Source organism: Erythrolamprus reginae, chromosome 6 (genome assembly GCF_031021105.1).
Source record: "Erythrolamprus reginae isolate rEryReg1 chromosome 6, rEryReg1.hap1, whole genome shotgun sequence".
In the NCBI taxonomy this organism is placed as follows: Eukaryota; Metazoa; Chordata; class Lepidosauria; order Squamata; family Dipsadidae; genus Erythrolamprus; species Erythrolamprus reginae.
Window position 1 is genome coordinate 60,567,410 of NC_091955.1, and position 21,336 is coordinate 60,588,745.

Below are 21,336 nucleotides of genomic sequence, written 5' to 3' on the forward strand. Positions count from 1 at the left end.
CAAATATCTGTTAGCACCTACATGTAGTCCTTAACTAATGACCACAATTGGGACCAACTTTATCGTTGCTAAGTGATACAGTTGTTAATGTTATGACTTTTTGCCACAACTGTTAAGCAAATTACTGTGGTCATTAAGTGAAGCAGATCCGAAAACAAATCTGCTCCTCCCCCCATTGACTCTCCTTATTAGAAGCCACCTTTGAAGGTTGTAAATGGCAATCATGTGACCCTAGGACAGTGTTTCCCAACCTTGGCAACTTGGAAGATATCTGGACTTCAACTCCCAGAATTCCCCAGCCAGCGAATGCTGGCTGGGGAATTCTGGAAGTTGAAGTCCAGATATCTTCAAGTTGCCAAGGTTGGGAAACACTGCCTTAGGATATTACTATTATCATAAATATAAATCTCTTCCTTTAATAGTGGAACAGTCTACAAAGATGTTTCAAGAAAACTACCTAATTTAAATGAAAGCAGTTCAAATGACAGGCATTCCAACCGAAGAAGTCATTTTTCTAACCTGACGCTGAGGTGGTCTTTGATGGGCTATCCCAAGATATGATCCTATCATAGTGGAGCTTTGCAGAGAGTCTGTAGGACACCAATATTCAAGAGCAAATTCCAGATTAAAGGGATCCTTCTGGTATAATTCAGCAATCTGTAAAGGGAGAAAAATAAAATAAATAAATAATGTATTTCAGCAAATGTATAGGTAGTCCTTAGTTAGCAACAGGGGGGGGGGGGGCCTTCGCCCAGGTTCGCCTAGTGCACCAGTTGCGACCCTATTTGGACCGGGAGTCACTGCTCACAGTCACTCATGCCCTCAACACCTCGAGGCTCGACTACTGTAACGCTCTCTACATGGGGCTACCTTTGAAAAGTGTTTGGAAACTTCAGATCGTGCAGAATGCAGCTGCGAGAGCAATCATGGGCTTTCCCAAATATGCCCATGTTACACCAACACTCCGCAGTCTGCATTGGTTGCCAATCAGTTTCCGGTCACAATTCAAAGTGTTGGTTGTGACCTATAAAGCCCTTCATGGCACCGGACCAGATTATCTCAGGGACCGCCTTCTGCTGCACGAATCCCAGCGACCAGTTAGGTCCCACAGAGTGGGTCTTCTCTGGGTCCCGTCAACTGGCCCTGGACTCAGGTTGCTGCTACTTAATGCCAGGTCGGTGGTAAATAAAGCTCTCCTCATCCGGGATTTGATCCTGGATGAGGAGGCCGACCTGGCATGTATCACTGAAACCTGGCTGGGCCCGGAGGGAGGTGTTCCTCTCTCCGAAATTTGCCCAGCTGGGTTTCAGATATGGCATCAACCTCGACCCCAGGGAAGGGGGGGAGGAGTGGCTATTATAGCCAGGGAGAGCCTTTGCCTGCGTGGACTCATTGCTCCGGAAATTGCGGGTTGCGAGTCACTCTTGATGAGGTTGGACTTAGGGGTTCAGGTGGGCTTATTTCTCACGTACCTGCCTCCCAGCTGCGTGTCAAAAGCCCTGCCTGTGCTACTCGAGGAGGTAGCCGGGTTGGCGGTGGAGTTCCCCAGACTTATTGTCTTGGGGGACTTCAACCTGCCGTCACTCGGCGAAACCTCGGGGTTGGCACAGGAGTTCATGGCCACCATGACAGCCATGGACCTGACTCAAGTAGTACGGGGTCCAACTCATGAGGGGGGGCACGCACCTGACATGGTATTCCTTTCCGAGCAACTGAGTAATGGTCTGAGACTAAGGGGCTTAGAAGCAGTGCCTTTGTCATGGTCAGACCATTTTCTACTACGGCTTAACTTCCTGGCTCCAATCCTTCCCCGCAGGGAGGCGGAACCAATGAAGATGTTCCGCCCCAGACGCCTAATGGATCCAGAGGGTTTCCAGACGGCGCTTGGGGTTATTCCAGAGGCACTCATCCACAGTTCGGCAGAGTCTCTTGCGGAGGCCTGGAATACGGCTGCTGCGGAGGCTCTTGACCGGATTGCGCCTTTGCGACCTCTCCGTGGCGCTAGACCCCGTAGAGCTCCATGGTTCAACGAGGAGCTCCGGGAGTTGAAACGCCAAAAGAGACGTCTAGAGAAGCGATGGAGGAAGAGTAGGTCTGAATCTGATCGAACACTTGTAAGAGCTTTTATTAAGACTTACAAAGTGGCGCTCAAGGCGGCAAGATGCGCGTACCATGCCGCCTTGATTGCATCAGCGGAATCCCGCCCGGCCGCTCTGTTTAGGGTGACCCGCTCCCTTCTTAATCAGGGGGGAGTTGGGGAGCCCTTGCAGAGTAGTGCCGAGGAGTTTAACACGTTTTTCGCTGATAAAGTCGCTCAGATCCGGGCCGACCTCGACTCCAATTGTAAAACAGAGTCGACTGACAACGAGTCAGTCGAGGTGACTGGGGTACGTACTTGTCCACCTGTCTGGGAAGAGTTTGATCTGGTGACACCTGATGAAGTGGACAAGGCCATTGGAGCTGTGAGTTCTGCCACCTGTTTACTGGATCCGTGTCCCTCCTGGTTGGTTTCGGCCAGCAGGGAGGTGACACGGAGCTGGGCCCAGGAGATTACCAACGCTTCCTTGGGGAGGGGAGTTTTTCCATCACTCTATAAAGAAGCGCTTGTGCGCCCCCTCCTCAAGAAGCCTTCCCTGGACCCAGCAGTACTTAACAACTATCGTCCAGTCTCCAACCTTCCCTTCATGGGGAAGGTTGTCGAGAAGGTGGTGGCACTCCAGCTCCAGCGGTCCTTGGAAGAAGCCGATTATCTTGGTCCCCGGCAGTCGGGCTTCAGGCCCGGTTACAGCACGGAAACCGCTTTGGTCGCGTTGATGGATGATCTCTGGCGGGCCCGGGACAGGGGTTTATCCTCTGTCCTGGTGCTCCTCGACCTCTCAGCGGCTTTCGATACCATCGACCATGGTATCCTTCTGCACCGGTTGGAGGGGTTGGGGGTGGGAGGCACTGTGCTTCAGTGGTTCTCCTCCTACCTCTCTGGCCGGTCGCAGTCGGTGTTAGTGGGGGGTCAGAGGTCGACTCCGAGGTCTCTCCCTTGTGGGGTGCCTCAGGGGTCGGTCCTCTCCCCCTTGCTATTTAACATCTACATGAAACCGCTGGGTGAGATCATCCAAGGACATGGGGTGAGGTATCATCAATATGCCGATGATACCCAGCTTTACATCTCCACCCCATGCCCAGTCAACGAAGCGGCGGAAGTGATGTGCCGGTGCCTGGAGGCTGTTGGGGCCTGGATGGGTGTCAACAGACTCAAACTCAACCCGGATAAGACGGAGTGGCTGTGGGTTTTGCCTCCCAAGGACAATTCCATCTGTCCGTCCATTACCCTGGGGGGGGAATCATTGACCCCCTCAGAGAGGGTCCGCAACTTGGGCGTCCTCCTCGATCCACAGCTGACATTAGAGAACCATCTTTCGGCTGTGGCGAGGGGGGCGTTTGCCCAGGTTCGCCTGGTGCACCAGTTGCGGCCCTATCTGGACCGGGACTCATTGCTCACAGTCACTCATGCCCTCATCACCTCGAGGTTCGACTACTGTAATGCTCTCTACATGGGGCTACCTTTGAAAAGTGTTCGGAAACTTCAGATCGTGCAGAATGCAGCTGCGAGAGCAGTCATGGGCTTACCCAGGTATGCCCATGTTTCACCATCACTCCGCAGTCTGCATTGGTTGCCGATCAGTTTCCGGTCACAATTCAAAGTGTTGGTTATGACCTTTAAAGCCCTTCATGGCACTGGACCAGAATATCTCCGAGACCGCCTTCTGCCGCACGAATCCCAGCGACCGATTAGGTCCCACAGAGTGGGCCTCCTCCGGGTCCCGTCAACTAAACAATGCCGGTTGGCGGGCCCCAGGGGGAGAGCCTTCTCTGTGGCGGCACCGGCCCTCTGGAACCAACTCCCCCCGGAGATCAGAACTGCCCCTACTCTTCCTGCCTTCCGTAAACTCCTTAAAACCCACCTTTGCCGTCGGGCATGGGGAAACTAAACATCTCCCCCTGGGCACGTTGAAGTTATATATGGTATGTCTGTATGTGTGTATGTTAGTATTGGGGATTTTCTTAAACTTATAATATTTTAATTAATTGGATTGTATTGGATTGTTTTTCACTTGTTGTGAGCCGCCCCGAGTCTTCGGAGAGGGGCGGCATACAAATCCAAATAATAAAATAAATAAATAAATAAATAAATAAATAAATAAAATAAACAATGCCACTTGGCGGGACCCAGGGGAAGAGCCTTCTCTGTGGCGGCTCCGGCCCTCTGGAACCAACTCCCCCCAGAGATTAGAATTACCCCACCCTCCTTGCCTTTCGTAAGCTACTTAAAACCCACTTCTGCCATCAGGCATGGGGGAATTGAGATACTCTTTCCCCCTAGGCCTTTACAATTTTATGCATGGGATGTATGTATGTATGTTTGGGTTTTATATTGATGGGTTTTTTAATTGTTTTTAGTATTGGATTATTATTGTATACTGTCTTATTATTGCTGTTAGCCGCCCCGAGTCTCCGGATAGGGGCAGCATACAAATCCAATAAATAATAAATAATAATAATAATTAGGATTGGAATTTCTGTCACTAAGCAATGCAATTATAAAGCATTATAAAGCATATAAGGAATTTAACATAACTCCTATACACGATCACTTAAGTTTAATACTGTATACTCTTTTAAAATCTGTGAATCTTTTCAGATGTTACTGAGCAATTATGATAAAGGTAAATTATTATTTGTGTAGCACAGCTTAATACAGTAAACTATATTTTAAGTGAAAAACTCACATTCAGATCAATACCGAGAAAGACAGGAAAGAAAAGGACAATGAGAGATACTATTCAAAATAAGAACATTAACTTACTAAAAGCATCAGATGTTCTAAATCCCTTCTAACAGATAGAGGTGGTTCATTACCCATCTGTATACTCATATGAATCATACGAGCATCTTCATCAGCACGATTTCTCAGTTGTTTCACCTATACAATTGGTCAAGCAAAGAAAGAAAGAAAAAGAAAAAATTGTATAATTTACCACCGTTAGCATTTTAAATTTAGACAAAATAAATGAACGAAAGGAAGAGTATTTTTTTAACAATTATCCTGCTTGGTTAGCTTATGCCCATCTGAGTCCAGTATTTTGTTTTAATCACTGGGTCCTTACAATTAGTGTCCCAACTCGGAAATAAGATTGAGCTTTAAGAACAATAGCCTTTAACATTTATCCAGAACCCTTTAAAGAAACTCATATTTGTCAATATCTAAAAAAGTCACATTAATATATGAGCATTTAACATACCCTATACCAGTGTTTTTCAACCAGTGTGCTGTGGCACACTAGTGTGCCGCGAGACATGGTCAGGTGTGCCGCGAAGCTCAGAGAGAGAAATGAAGGAAGAGAGAGAAAGAAGGAGAGAAAGAAAGCAAGAGAGAGAAAGAGTGAGCGAGCGAGAAAGAGAACAAGAGAGAGAAAGCAAGAGAGAGAGAGAGAGACAAAGAGAACAATAAAAAGAAAGAAAGAGAGAAAGAAAGAGAGCAAGAGAGAAAGCAAGAGAGAGAAAGAGAAAGAGAGGGAGGGAAGAAGAGAGAAAGACATAGAGGGAGGGAGGAAGGGAGAGAGAAAGAGAGCAAAAAAGAGAGGAAGGAATGAAAAGAAAGAGGGATGGAGAGAGAGAGAAAGAAAGAGGGAGAAAGAGGGAGAGAGAAATAGAGCGAAATGGAGGGAGAGAGAAAAATTTTTTGTCCAAACTTTTTTTAGCAGCGCCCCCCCCCCCCCCCGCTCAATGTGCCCCAGGGTTTCGTAAATGTAAAAAATGTGCCGCGGCTCAAGAAAGGTTGAAAATCACTGCCCTATACAGTAGTACCTCTAGATACGAGTTTAATTCGTTCCAGAACGGAGTTCGTATGTCGATCAGCTCGTATATGGAACAAATGGCTTTAGACCAGGGGTCCCCAAACTAGGCAACTTTAAGATTTGTGGACTTCAAGTCACAGAATTCTCCAGCCAGCTATGCTGGCTGGAGAATTCTGGGAGTTGAAGTCCACAAGTCTTAAAGTTGTCAAGTTTGGAGACCTCTGCTTTAGACTTTGTTTTTCCTGACGGAGATAACCAGAAGCAAGGATTCTTGCGCCACCTAGTGGAAGCTCGGCTCGTATCCCGAATTTGAGCTCGGGTCTGGAACAGAAATTTCACTCCCATCATGCCTCGTATCTTGGAATACTCGCATGTGGAGCAGCTCGTATCTAGAGGTACTACTGTATATAAATAAGGCAAAACAAAACTTTTGACATTATTCTACACGTGAAAAATGTAGAAAGTTAATCATTTAATTATAACTCCTGTTGAAATCAATATTCTATCTCTGAAATATTTTATATACAATCCAAAAGATTAATAGTCCCAAAGGAGCTTTTTTTAAAAGGCAAGTGGACTTTCTTGTTTTTTCCTTGAAGATATTTTGATCCAAGCAGCTTCTTCAGTTCTGATTGAATGGTGGGGAATGGAAGGATTTATATTCCTTGCAGTCATCTGGTTATTAGCTCTTGAGGCCACTTGGGAGTTTATCTGTGTCCTCAGGGTCACTTAAATCAGTGTGAAAATAGGTGTTCCAAGAAGGTTCCATTGAAGACATTCCAGTGAGTGTAAGTGAAATGTTGTAAAGAGTGAATGAATAGGTAATCATTAAATGAGGATCATTTATAACTATAGATTAATAAAATATAACAATTTGACTTATTCCAAAGAATTTAAATTCTGACTAGCTATGTAAGAAATAGAGATGAAGAAAAATATTTAAAGTATTTTAATGTAATTGGAAAAGACACCTTCAATATAATAGTTATAGATTTTTTTTCTTTTTAATTAATATTATATTTAGATGAAGAGTCAGATAACAGATAAATTGTTATGGCTGAATATTATTTGAAGTACATGTCTCATTCCACATATTTTTTAAATCATCATTTTTTCTGTTTAAAACCTTTCCTAAAATGTTTAAACATTTTACACAGACTTTTTTCAAGTCTGTGTAAAGAAATTACACTGAAACATTTGATCTATTTATATTCAAGATAAGTGTAACTTAGCTCTCTCCCCATGAAACTTACTTTCATTGGCATGAGGGTAAGGAAGTCTGTGATAAGGTTGTGGATTCGACGGATGTAAAATTCCTCCTGATAAAAGTTTTCTGCTCTCACTACAGATTCAGTGAGGAACAGAAAAACATTGTCTGCAATTGCTAACTCTGCCATGGTTTCATCAGCTTCAGTGAATTCCGCAAATGCTGCAAAGAAGAAAGAACAGAAGAAGCAACTCATAACACATCATACTTCACATGAAATATCAGTTAGCGCTGCCATTTTAATCGGTGGAATGTGGGCAGATCTGCTTCCTTCATTCAAATAAAGGTGGGTGAGTAGAAATGACTTCCTTGACTAAATATCACTTTCAATCAAATTTACCTGTCACATCAGAGAAGTGTGAAATTCCACGCAAAGTTAGCGCCCAAGCTAATCTAACGGTAGCTTGAAGTCCTGGTAGTTTCCAAGGCCGAGATTCCTGAAGGCGTGTATGGACTGCTGCTATATACTTTCTCTCGGTTATTAGCGGCAAGTGGCGCATCAGTTCTACAGCAACAATAAAAAGTATTTATTTATTTATTATTTATTTATTACTTAGATTTGTATGCCGCCCCTCTCCGAAGGCTCGGGGCGGCTCACAACACGTTTACCAATGAAATGGTCCAATTAATAATAATATTAATAATAATAATAATAATAATAATAATAATAATTTATTAGATTTGTATGCCGCCCCTCTCCGAAGACTCCAACTCCATTGAAAATTTAAAAAAATACTTAATTTGTCTAATTTTATACCATATTAGATCATGTAAACATAATGTTCAATGTGTTTCATGACTGGGTTCAAGAATGCAAATCACATTATGGCTTAGTGTGGAAGACAAGCTAAAATAAAATGTACACTAGATTTCCATTTCAATACAAATGGAGTTCTATGAATAAATGCATAGCTCTTACTTAGTATTATATGAAATTTAGGGTGCAGTACAGCAAGAGTTTGCTGTAAATTGGCTAATGAAATATTTGATCCTAAATTCTTCCAGTTTAGATTATGTTTATTTATTAGAAGACTTTAGACAGTTTTGCATGTATGTAATACAAATCAAAAACATCCTCTATCTTCCCTATTGCTTTTGTTTTCAGTTATTCAAGCTATTTTTCTTCTGGTAGAAGTAATGACATTCTTAAGCTTTATCCCAAATTATGGAATTCAGAGTACAGGTAGTTTTTTTACTTACAACTACAATTGAGTCCAAAGATTCTGTTGCTAAATGAGACATTTGTTTGTTAAGTGAGTTTTGCCTTATTTTACAACCTTTCTCGCCACACTTGTTAAGTTAATAACTTGAATGTTAAGTGAATCTGGCTTCCCTATTGACTATGTTTGTCAGAATGTTACAAAAGATCACATGACCCTGGGACATTGCAACTGTCTTAAATATGAGTCATCTGCCAAGCATTTGAATTTTGATTAACTGTAAGTGTATACTATATACAAAACAGTTGGGTTTTCAATATATAAACAAGCTAACAATGAATGTTTGTATGTATTGAAGTACTACAGCTTTTAAGAGGTAGTGTTGCAAATTGCCATAAGAGGGAGCCAGAAAGCATGATTCTCTTTCTCTGCTCTCTATGTTCTTTCTGCTGATTCACTGTTATTGATGTACTGTATTAAGCTCTGTGTTAGTTTGATGTATTTGTAAGCTGTAATGGATGTTTAATATATAAGACAAAGACAGGCTTGTAATATTATTATTGTATTGAGAGGTATTGATTGATTTGAATGTCTATGACCGGACTGTTTCACTTGACTGTGATATTTCTAAAGTAAACACTATTTTATACACTGTCTTATATGACTGAATAATTAATCACATCTCCTGGATATCTGCTGGAATCCCATGTTTTTCTCTGTGCATGTCCTTGATAGCTCAAGGGTTCTGCACACTCTTTAACAATAAGTCACTTTTTTCAGTACTGTTTTAACTTTGAATGGTGACTAAATGAACTGTTGTAAGTCAAAAGCTACCAATATTAAACTCAGGAATAGAATAATACCCACAATTCCTGACTCCGAAATAGACATATATTTTGTGCAATTCAAAAAACTATACAGTAAAGTTACTGTATTTAATACTACAATTAATCTACCATCTAATTTATGAACAAGTTTATAAACTACTTTTTATTTTTTTATCTAGTGTAATAGTGGGTTCTCGGTCCAATAAAGATTCAGGAAATGGTTATATAATAGCTGTAATCTCTTCCATTGTCTATTAAAAGACCCATCTCCTTGCTAAATCATGAAAAGGCTGCTAGAAAACAACCCCAAAAATGTCTACAACCTAATATGTTATCAGATAACGTTAATCTAAATGAAAAATTGCTGAAAAATTTCTAATCCATCTCTTATATCTCATTAAATCCTGATATAGCCTGTCTTAATCTTCTTAGGAAGTAATCATTTCAGTAGGCAAAAGTTGCTGGACATTCTTCTCATATCTGAGAAACTATTCTTTTTTAAAAAAAAACTACCATAGATTCATTGGAATATAACAGCTAAGATAAATATGTAAACAATTAATATTTTATTTATTAATAGACATTTATTTATAATTAATGGCATATGAATGGCACATTTTTCAATACCAACTAAAATTGAAAATATTACCATCTCGCTCTTCAGTCATCTGTTCTAGAAAGCTGACATCAAAACAATACAGAACAGCCAAAAGTAGTGCCAAGTTTACTCTGTCCAATGACCCATCAGCTTCTACAGTTACTTTCTCCAAATAACTAATAAGGATTAAAACATCATCACGACTTAGGGGTGACTGGCAAGTCCAAACAAACAAGCTTTCAGCCAATGCCTGCCGACTCTCCTTGATAAGATCAGCAACCTAATTCAAAATAAAATATTATTATAATTGCATATTTATACATTTATTACACTTGAAAACATGCAATATTATAATGTGTCACTCTATAACTGAACTAACAAAGATGCATTTGACACATAATAGCAGCAAAAGGAACAACAGGATCAACAAGAGACCAGATCACTGCTAAGTCAAAATGGTTGTGACTTAGGCTGATCTCTGAGGCTAAGCAAGACAGACTCTGATTAAAATTAAGGATACTGCCTGGGTATTGCAGATCTATTGGTGGGAATTGGAAGAGAACAATGATAAACCACTTCCATGACACTTTCAAAAAAATTGCATAGCAAAAAACGTCAAAAATTGAAAGCAGTATTACATTTTGTCCTAATGGAATAACAATGTGACTGAAGTATGAGAATTCTAGTTCACATGTATAACAATAATTTGCAATTTAGTATTCCCTATGTGGACTGCATCTAGAGTATATATTAAAAACAACACATTTTAATACATAGTGTCACTCACTATTGAAAAAAACAGTTATATATACATATATTCGTATTATAAGAGCAAAAAGGAACTGGCTAGAATCTTCCATGCAGTCATGCCACACTATAACATTTATAACATTATAAATTACCATAGATTTTAGCATTCAATTTATAATCATTGAATTAACCTTAGATTGGTGTATATGCGTGTGTATACACAGTATATGTATGTATATATGTATACTATGTTTGTGTGTGTGTGTCTATCTCTCTATCTATACATACGTATACACACACACACTATATATATATATATGTGTGTGTGTGTGTGTGTGTGTGTGTGTGTGTGTGTGTGTGTGTGTGAATGATGAGGCAGCAGCCATCTCGATCACCGGAACATAGAAACTTTAATAAAACCACTTAGCTTTCGTTAGCTTTCCCTCCCCCCTGCGGTAAGCCTAATTGTGGGTTTAATCATGCTGGCTAAAGGGAGATCTACCTCTTTTGCTCGTGTTTGTTGCCTTTTTCCCTCCCCAAGGGAGGGGGTGGAATTGTGAGGCTTAATCCTGCTGGCTGTAGGGAGACCTGCCGCTTTTACTCGTGTCTGTTGCCTTTTTCCCTCCCCAAGGGAAAGCCAGCAGGATTAAGCCTCACAATTCCACCCCCTCCCTTGGGGAGGGAAAAAGGCAACAAACACGAGCAAAAGAGGTAGATCTCCCTTTAGCCAGCATGATTAAACCCACAATTAGGCTTACCGCAGGGGGGAGGGAAGGGTGTGGCCCCGTGACACGGGCAATGAGCAGACTGAGTAATGCTTTATAAAGATGTTTGTCTCCCACGGCATTTTTAAAAACTCTGACGAAGTTAGCAGCACGCTAACGAAAGCTAAGTGGTTTTATTAAAGTTTCTATGTTCCGGTGATCGAGATGGCTGCTGCCTCATCATTCACGTATGTACCTGGAACTCGCATTTTTGGCTATTTTTGAGGGGAGGGATAAGTATCACTAAACAAAGAATTAAATGCTCTTCAGAGTTAGGCTTCTTGCATTTATTTACAGTACCAAACCGTCAGTTCTTTTTTTCTGTTTACATGTATCTTGGATTTATGTTAATGTAGTTACCTGATACTGCTTGAAATTTAAAAGAAATGATTTTGAAACTAATGCTGCTTTTCTAATTACAGTGATACCTCGTCTTACAAACGCCTCGTCATACAAACTTTTCGACATACAAACCCGGGGTTTAAGATTTTTTTGCCTCTTCTTACAAACTATTTTCACCTTACAAACCCACCACCGCTGCTGGGATGCCCCACCTCGAGACGTCCGTTGCCAGTGAAGCACCCGTTTTTGTGCTGCTGAGATTCCCCTGAGGCTCCCCTCCATGGGAAACCCCACCTCCAGACTTCTGTGTTTTTGTGATGCTGCAGAGGAATCCCAGCAAGGGAATCCCAGCAGCGCAAAACAGGCGCTTCACTGGCAACGGAAGTCCGGAGGTGGGGTTTCCAGTGAGGGGAGCCTCAGTGAAATCGAAGCATCACAAAAACACAGAGCTCTGGAGGCGGGGTTTCGAGGACTTCGGTGTTTTTGTGATGCTGTGATTTCACTGATGCTCTCTTCGCTGGGAAACCCCACCTCCGGACTTCTATTGCCAGCAAAGCGCTTGTTTTTGCGATGCTGGGATTCCCCTACTGGGATTCCCCTGCAGCATTGCAAAAACATAGAAGTCCGGAGGTGGGGTTTCCCATGGAGGGGAGCCTCAGGGGAATCCCAGCAGCGCAAAAACGGGCACTTTGGCTGGCAAAAGGGGTGAATTTTGGGCTTGCACGCATTAATCGCTTTTCCATTGATTCCTATGGGAAACATTGTTTCGTCTTACAAACTTTTCACCTTAAGAACCTCATTCCGGAACCAATTAAGTTTGTAAGACAAGGTATCACTGTATATTCTGATATTAAAAGTGTTATAAAATTAATTACCTCTTTGCGATGTTTCTCACTACCCAGACCTCGCTCTTTCTGTAATTTTTCAAATTCAGCATTCACATCAATTTGAGATAACAAACTCAGAATTTTATGAGTTAAACCCTGCTCCATCAATTCATCTGTAAACTGTGTTGTTATGGACACCAACTCAGGGCTGCAAATGAAAGAGACAGAAATGTCATAACTAACTTTATTTTGGCATGCTGCTCCCTCAGTACTATAGAACATCGGAAATTAAGTTATACCAACAATATTAGGCTTTCAAGAGAATACATACTGTATATCTTTTTAAGTGATTAAAGTTGGAATCATTAAGTCTTGAAGTAGAAGCAAGATGGCAACATAACAAACTGTATCACAGATACAAAGGCAGCATCATGTAGACCAGGGGTCCCCAACCGCCGGGCCGTGGACCAGTACCGGGCCGTGGGGCATGTTGCACCGGTCCGCAGAGTTAGCAGCTGCTGTGGAGCTAGCGAGTGCCAAGCTGTTCCTGTCTCTTTCCCCTCCCGTTCACTCAGGACCGCTATTTGCCTCGGGCCGAGAAAACTTTTGCTTGCTTGCTTCCTTCCTTTCCTGTCTTTCTTCCCTCGTCGAAAGTGGTCTATTTCCTCCTCGCAAAGCCCTCGCTCTGCCTACAGCTCAGACGGAAAGGCTTTGGCATTGTGCAGCTCTTTTTTTGCTAGGCTTTCCCGGGGGCCTGGGTGGGAGCGAAGCCAGGGGTGTGCGTGTGGCCATGAAGCCCCCACCACCAGCTCTGGTAATTTTCTTTGGGAAGGATTCCTTGCTTCAAGAAAATTACCGGACCTGGCAGTGGTGGGCGCCCCAAGCAGGCAGCGATTGCAAAGGAAGGCAACTATGTCCGTGGAGGCACCTCCCCCACCTCTGGGATTATTTGCTGCAAACCCAGCCGGAGCAGGCGGTGGGGGGGGGGGGGTTCCTCTGAAACTGATGGAAGGAACAAAGCAAGCAAGCAAGCAAGCAAAAGTTTTCTCCCTCAGGTGGACCGCCTCGGCTGGAGGCAAACAGCGGTCCCGAGTGAACGGGAGGGGAAAGGAAACCATACCCTCCTAGCCTTCCTCCCTCTGTCACCTCGGCTCCCCTGCAAAATTAAAAGGGGGGGAGGAAAGAGAGGCAGTGGAACGATAAGCTACACCCCCATGCTTAATCCCGTCCCCCAACCACACCCCTTTCTGCCCCCACCGGGCCATAGAAAAATTGTCTTGGTGAAACTGGTCCCTGGTGGAAAAAAGGTTGGGGACCACTGATGTAGACCATTGTTTCCCAACCTTGGCAACTTGAAGATATTTGGACTTCAACTCCCAGAATTCCCCAGCCAGCGAATGCTGGCTGGGGAATTCTGGGTGTTGATGTCCCGATATCTTCAAGTTGCCAAGCTTGGGAAACACTGATGTAGACTACAGCATCATGCAAGTACTATTTAAACAAAAAAATAGTTATACACCATACGTTGTTAGTTTCTTTTCCTGATTCACATGGAAAAATATTCAAACTGGGTATCCTTCACTTAGTTTTAAAATTATGTAAACCGCTGTACTACCTCAGGTTTTTTTCAGCTCATCAGCCTCATGCATGTGTACATTAGACACCACTGCAAAGCCAAAATGTCAAAATAAAGACTATTACGAGGAAGTGAAAAAGATCAAAACAATACATAGCATACCATATACTGTGACTATGTAATACTATATGCATACTATATAAAATAGATGCAATTTTCCCTTCGACTGCAAAAATCAGGCTTTGAAAAATCCAACTTCAAAATAAATATGCTGCTAATATCTAAGGTTTCTCCAATCTCTTGCTGAAGACAGACCTGAGCTCTAGCGTCCATGTCTTGCCTCGTCGAGATTGGATAAGTGTTCTCAAGGAATTTGCAATGCATCGCTTTCCATCCCAGTATAAGAGAACAGCTACTAAACCCCTACTGAGACCTGGAAAACGAGGCTGCTGGTGTTCTCCTAAAAAGGAAAAGAAAGTTTCAATCACATATGAGGTCACAGCTTCTGGTCTTTTCATTTTCTTATTTGTCCTCTACCCAGTTTCAAATAATAGGGAAGGAGAGCAGAATATATGGAATATTCCTTAATAAAATGCTCAAGTTCACCTCTCAGTCCTCTCCAATTTTGTTCCCATTGTTAATATTGTAAAAACACTAACTAAGGGAACAGCTTTCCTCTCTGTCTGAATTGCGGTATTTTTTTCAAATTCTTACAGAAAAAACATAGAAAGAACAAGCCATTTCTCCATCAAAACTCAAAGTGTGACTACTAAGAATTTCACAATACCATTATAGCATGTAGCTTACACAGTAAAACATTCCTGTATTCTAGCTCGACTATTCAACTATAGTTAGTAGCCTTTCTCTACTATTTTACTTGACACTATGTACACTGAGAGCATATGCACCAAGATAAATTCCTTGTGTGTCCAATCATACTTGGCCAATAAAGAATTCTATTCTATTCTATACTATTCTATTCTATTCATACTTTCAGGTTTCTGTTAGTAACCTGGAAATAAATGCTTTTGATAAGGCTTAAAAACACACAAACACTGCAACAAGAATTGTGATAGCACAACTCTGGAAAAATGACCAGAACCCAACGGAAGACTTAATTATAGATAAGATATATACTTGCGTGGAGATGGACGAACTCACTAACTCAATCAAGGGAAACAAAATTATGGAATCAAAAAGAACATGGCAAAAATGGCGTGAATGGGTTCAAAAGAGAATATAGAAACAATATAATATGAAGCAACAGTACAATTGAAATAATCTACAGCTATCCTGCAAAAAGCTTTATTTACCAGTTAGTGAACGTAATAAATATTAGAATATAAAAGTATGAAATATAATGTATATAATGAAATGTAACAGGTAAAAATCTTCTATAAGAATGTTAATAGAGATGGTTTATAATCTGTAAAACAGAATAATGTGTGATTTGAATTATATATGAAAACTTAATAAAGAAAATATTTTAAAAAAACACACACACACAAAAATAAGTCACTCCTTTTCAAAGGAACATATTCATTAAAATGATTATGAAAACACATTTTTAAAATATTATATTGTGTTTTTATAATAAATAAATACATAAATAAAAAAAAAATAAAAAAAACTGACTTTGAGGGGGAAAGTTATATGGAAATATTTTTCAATCTAAAAGGAGTAACATACAGTAGCATAGTCTAGGACAGTGGTTCCCAATGTCCAGCAATTTGACTTTTAACGGGGGCAATTGGAACCTGGTTAATTAATTAATCAAGTTAATGGCCTTTTAGGCTTCCTCTGCATGTGTAGAGTTCACTTTTTGAATAGTAAGAATTATATGTCACCGGTGGGGGAAGGGCTAAGGATTTTAGAGATCCTAAGGTGGGGCCTGGCAAAAAAAGTCCCTGGTCTAGGAACTTCTCAGCTTTTCTAGCTTACTAGTACAATGAGTCAAATATAACCAACAATTCCTTCTCGATACATAGTTAATGAACTATACTTAAAGATTGGCATATGGATTTATTTATTTATGGATTTATTTATGGATTTATTTGTTTGTTTGAGTTGAAAGGGACCTTGCAGGTCATCAAGTTCAACTCCCTGCTCAAGCAGGAAACCCTACACCACCCCAGCCAGATGGCACTCCAATTTCCTTTTGAATGTGTAGAGTAAAGGGGCGTTCACAACTTCCGCTGGCAGGCCATTCCACTAGTTGATCGCTCCCACCGTCAGATAGTGGAAATTCCTTATTTCCAGGTTGAATCTCTCTGGTCAGTTCCATCCATTGCTCCTAGTTTGGCCCTGGAAAATAGTGTGACCCCCTCCTCTCTGTGGCAACCCCTCAAATATCTGAATACTGCTATCATGTCCCCTCTGGCCTTCCTTTTGCTACACTATCCATGCCCAGTTCCAGCAAACTCTCTTCATATGTCTTGGTTTCCAGGCCCCTTATCATTCTGGTTGCTCTTTTCTGTACTTTCTGTACTTTTCTGTACTTTCTCTAGAGTTTCAATGTCCTTTTTGTAGTGGGATGACCAAAACTGAATGCAGTACTCTAGGTGTGGTCTGACTAGGGCATTTAGAGTACTATTTGTACCTCCTTAATCTTGGAGTGTATCTCCCTGTTGATGCAGTTTAAGATTGTGTTGGCTTTTTTAGCTGCCACTGCACATTGCTGGCTCATATTTAGTTGGTTATCCACCAAGGCTCTGAGATCTCTCTCACAGTCGCTGCTATTAAGTGTGGTTTCTCCCAATTTGTACGCGTGTCTTACCGAGGCGTAAGATTTTCCTTTTTTTCAACATTAAATTTTATTTTGTTAGTTTGAGCCCACAGTACTAATCTATCTAGATCTTTCTGTATTTTGAGCCTATCCTCTGGGTATTGGCAGCTCCGTCCCGGGCTCTCAGCGAGGGGGCTGCAGGAGAGGGGGGCAGGCGTTCTCACAGTGGAGGCCGGCGAAGGTAACCCATATGTATTTATTTTCATTTGAAAAAAAATTACATACTGCCCTTGAAAACAACATTTTCTCAGGGCAAGTGTACATCATTTGAAAATCATATATGAAAATACATGCAATAAAATCATGGGCAGACACCATTTTAAACACTCTACTAAACAAGTAGACTCTACTAAACAAGCATTGAACATTTAATGCTTTCATATGTTTAGATGCTAGTAAAGTTTTAAAACATATCTCTAGGTATTAAAAAAGAGATATAGCTGTGTTTTGCTCAGGAGGAATTTTCTAATCCACGGTTGCTGGATTAGGTTACTATTTTTGCTGAAGAAAAACACTATTCCTAGCAAGCACAGCATCTCAGCATAGGAAAGTACCTGCAACAAGATGCTTGATATGTTTGAGCATTTGGCATTTATAGGAATCCTGAACACAATCAGAAAATAAAAGAAGTGATAGTTGGGTCTCATCACATTACCAGCCAGGAGAAGTTCAACAGCTGCCAATTCTCCAATATCAAAAAGATCACTGAGAATAAAGGCCTCTTTGATGAGCTGTTCTGGTAACAATCGGGTCCCCTGTTGGCCTTGGATAGCAACTCCTTCAGTATTTGCTTTCTGAACTTTTTCATGCTGTTGGGCATTCTTGGGCTACAAAATAATTTTTAAAAAATGCTTAATTATTCTCAAAGATACATAGAAACATAAAAGACTTGCGGCAGAAAAAGACCTCATGGTCCATCTAGTCTGCCCTTATACTATTTCCTGTATTTTATCTTAGGATGGATATATGTTTATCCCAGGCATGTTTAAATTCAGTTACTGTGGATTTATCAACCATGTCTGCTGGAAGTTTGTTCCAAGGATCTACTACTCTTTCAGTAAAATAATATTTTCTCATGTTGCTTTTGATCTTTCCCCCAACTAACTTCAGATTGTGTCCCCTTGTTCTTGTGTTCATTTTCCATTGAATTTTTTTAAAATAAAAGCTACTAATATTGTACTAGGAAATATAAAGCACCCTATTTTATGGCTAGAATGTTCTAGGAAATGCTGAATTAGTCTACTTTTTTTCTGGGATCCATCAGAATGTGGTTTGGTAATTTTTCCAGAACTGAAAATTTGGACCATTTCAGTATTCTGCCCATGAATGAATTCTGCAAACAGGTGTATGGAATATTTTAAATCACTGACCAGACTACAATATATTGCACATTTCAAACATCTTTAATACAGTAAAACATAATGATTACTGATTAAATTGAGTGTGATTGTACTATGTATATCAGGGATGCCAAACTTGATTTCATTGAGGGATGCATCAGGTTGTATTTGACCCCCAGGGACTGGGGTGGGTGTGACCAGCACATCAATCGTGTCGGAGGTGGTGGTGCCTGCGGTGACCCGAGTGCTCCGCTAGAGAAATGAGCTCCAGAGCTTTGTTTCTGGTTGCTATGACCTCCTGCAACCTTCTGCCAGTGAAAATGTAGATTGGGAGTCTGTTTTCACTGGCAGAAGCACCACAGGCCGGTCCTTCGTTGTTTCCAGGGTAGCCCTGCAGACCAAATCTATGTACCCCTTGGGCTAGACCCAGGGCTTGGGCCTTCAGTTTGAGACCCCCATACTATATTGTAATAATGTGTACTTCGTTTTCAATTGTTTTTACATTTTTACTCACCATGTTCTGTGACATACTGGTTAACATGTATATAAAATACTGACTATGTGTACCTAACACATGTGCCTTATTTGATGGGCAATATATAACTGCCTACTGTTTTGCCAAGTAGTATCTAGATTAAAGATCTCAGCTTTCATAAAATACACAGGTATATTTAGAGTAAAACCTATCTCTGCTGACACTTAAACATACTATCCAAAATGTGCTAAAAACTGGCCAATATTTTGGTTATTAACAGGGAATGCTGAATGTGGCATAGTTAAGATTAACTTTGCCAACCTTCTTTATCTTACTAAAAAGCAAATCATGATGTCATGGGTATCAATATCTACATGCCCCATCTTCTAAATTAAAGGGCAGAATTTTCCTTTTCAATAGGTCATTCAGCTATTTTCTTAGCACATTATTTTACTTATTGGGCTGATCTATTTTTCTCAAGTGATCTATCACTTCCCACTTAACTCCACTGCACTGGACAATATTATTCTTTAATTGTACTATCAAAAATACCTTCTCCTTATCTAATATCAGTTTGTGAAGTAAATGTCTATGAAGAAATATTACCTTCCCTGCAATATTATTAAAATACTTCATGCTGTCAATATTATATAAAGTTTTAATTCAACTAAAATACAAACCATACCTTAAGGAACAAAAATAATGACCACACAGCTTTCTTTTATACACCTCCTAATAAAACAAAAGTTTGTTTACCGGATTTCTGAAGAGTGATATAAAATCAGCTTTTTGTTTCTTCAAAATCTGGTCAAGAAGATGTATTGCTTCAGATTGCCTTTTCCATATAGCATTAACCACTGCCTGCCAAATATCTTTGTATGGCCCCCACAAACTGGCAGCTGAAAATAATACATGTGTTGAAATTAAATAAAATTACAACAAAACATTGTTACATTATACAATACTTACAAAAAAAATAAAATTACATTAATTTTAAGTGATGGCAGTAGCAAGAGCTGCCCCATAGATACTGGGAGCAACCAACAGTAATGATAAGTGATAATAATTGCTTTAGTCATAAATAGCCACACATTAAATGAGATTACAGGTAGTCCTTGCTTAACAACTGTCCTGTTTAATGACCATTTAAAGTTACAAAAGATGCTGAAAAAGGAACTTTACTAGCAGTTCCCACACTTAAACGTTGCAATGTCCCCATGGACATATAATTAACTTTGGATGATTTGCAACTCATAAATGCTCAACCCAGCATCCCAGAGTCACCACTGACATTTGTGTGTTCACAATCAACTGCCAAAAAGCAGAGTCAAAGAGAAAGACAGCAGTAAAATTATAACTTGTGGTCAGATGATGTCTTGCTTAATGATTGTATCGCTGAGTAATGGAGTTGCCAATCCCAATTGTGATTTTTAAGTGAGGATTGCTTATACCAGTGATGGCGAACCTATGGGTGCCACAGGTGGCACGCGGAGCCATATTTGCTGGCATGCAAGCCATTGCCCTAGCTCAGCTCCAATATGCATGTGTGTGCCGGCCAGTTGATTTTTGGCTCACACCAAATAAAAAAAGGGTCTGGGAGGCCATTTTTGGCTTCCAAAGAGCCTCTGGGGGGGTGGGAGAGGGCATTTGTACCCTCCCTGAGGAGGGTATAACACAAGCCTACTGGGCTCACCAGAAGTTTGGAAATAGGCTGTTTTTGGCCTCCAGAGGGCTTCCGGGGGGTGGGGGAGGTTTTTGCCCTCCCCAGATATTGAATTATGGGTGTGGGCACTCATGCATGCATGATAGTGTGCATGCATGCTCTTCTGGCACCTGGGGGAAGAAAGGAACAGATGGTAATTAAGAGAGGACCACCTGAATTTCATATGAACATACTATGATTTAATGCGTTAGTTACTGGTTTTTGAAGCATGAACTAATCTGTTGTGTTTATCATTATTGTCTTGGCTTTTTTACCATTGATAAACACAACAGAATAGTTCATGCTTCACAAACCAGTAACTAAAGCATTAAATGATAGTATGTTCATATGAAATTCAGGTGGTCCTCTCTTAATGACCATCTGTTTACCAATCGTTCCCAGTTAGGATAGAACTGAATCAGTGGCATCTATGATCAAGCCTCGAAGTTCCAGCTGTAAGCAGCTTCCTGGCAGTCAGGTGATCATGATCTGGATGATCTTAGCTGCTGGTTGTCAGCAAGGAGTTAATGGGATCCCGAGTGGGTCGCAAATGGTGACCATGTGACTTCACACTTAATAATGGTGCAGGGTTTATTACATCAACTGATCCCAGGTGCTTTATAGGTGATAACCAACACCTTGAATTATGACCGGACACTAATTGGTAGCCAGTGCAGCTTGCGGTGTATAGGCATTATGTTATAACGCCTCCGAACACTCTACAAGAGTAGCCCCATGTAGAGAGCATTGCAATAATCAAGACGGGAGGTGATGAGGGTCTGAGTGATTGTGCGTAAAGCCTCCTGGTCCAGATAGAAACATAGAAACATAGAAGTCTGACGGCAGAAAAAGACCTCATGGTCCATCTAGTCTGCCCTTATACTATTTTCTGTATTTTATCTTAGGATGGATATATGTTTATCCAAGGCATGTTTAAATTCAGTTACTGTGGATTTATCTACCACGTCTGCTGGAAGTTTGTTCCAAGGATCTACTACTCTTTCAGTAAAATAATATTTTCTCATGTTGCTTTTGATCTTACCCCCAACTAACTTCAGATTGTGTCCCCTT

At 41.0% G+C, this 21,336-nt stretch overlaps 1 protein-coding gene across 1 annotated transcript in view; it reads right to left on the bottom strand.

The window, feature by feature from the left end:
• Window positions 1-21,336, bottom strand: part of NUP205 (nucleoporin 205) — a 66,115-nt gene that overhangs the window by 39,809 nt on the left and 4,970 nt on the right. The window contains exons 2-10 of the mRNA XM_070755924.1: window positions 19,320-19,462; window positions 17,404-17,575; window positions 14,279-14,423; window positions 12,436-12,595; window positions 9,756-9,984; window positions 7,460-7,624; window positions 7,106-7,281; window positions 4,862-4,978; window positions 520-657 (exon numbers count right to left, since the gene is read on the bottom strand). Of these exons, the coding sequence (XP_070612025.1) occupies window positions 520-657; window positions 4,862-4,978; window positions 7,106-7,281; window positions 7,460-7,624; window positions 9,756-9,984; window positions 12,436-12,595; window positions 14,279-14,423; window positions 17,404-17,575; window positions 19,320-19,462 (1,445 nt within the window). The remainder of the gene's footprint in view (window positions 1-519; window positions 658-4,861; window positions 4,979-7,105; window positions 7,282-7,459; window positions 7,625-9,755; window positions 9,985-12,435; window positions 12,596-14,278; window positions 14,424-17,403; window positions 17,576-19,319; window positions 19,463-21,336) is intronic.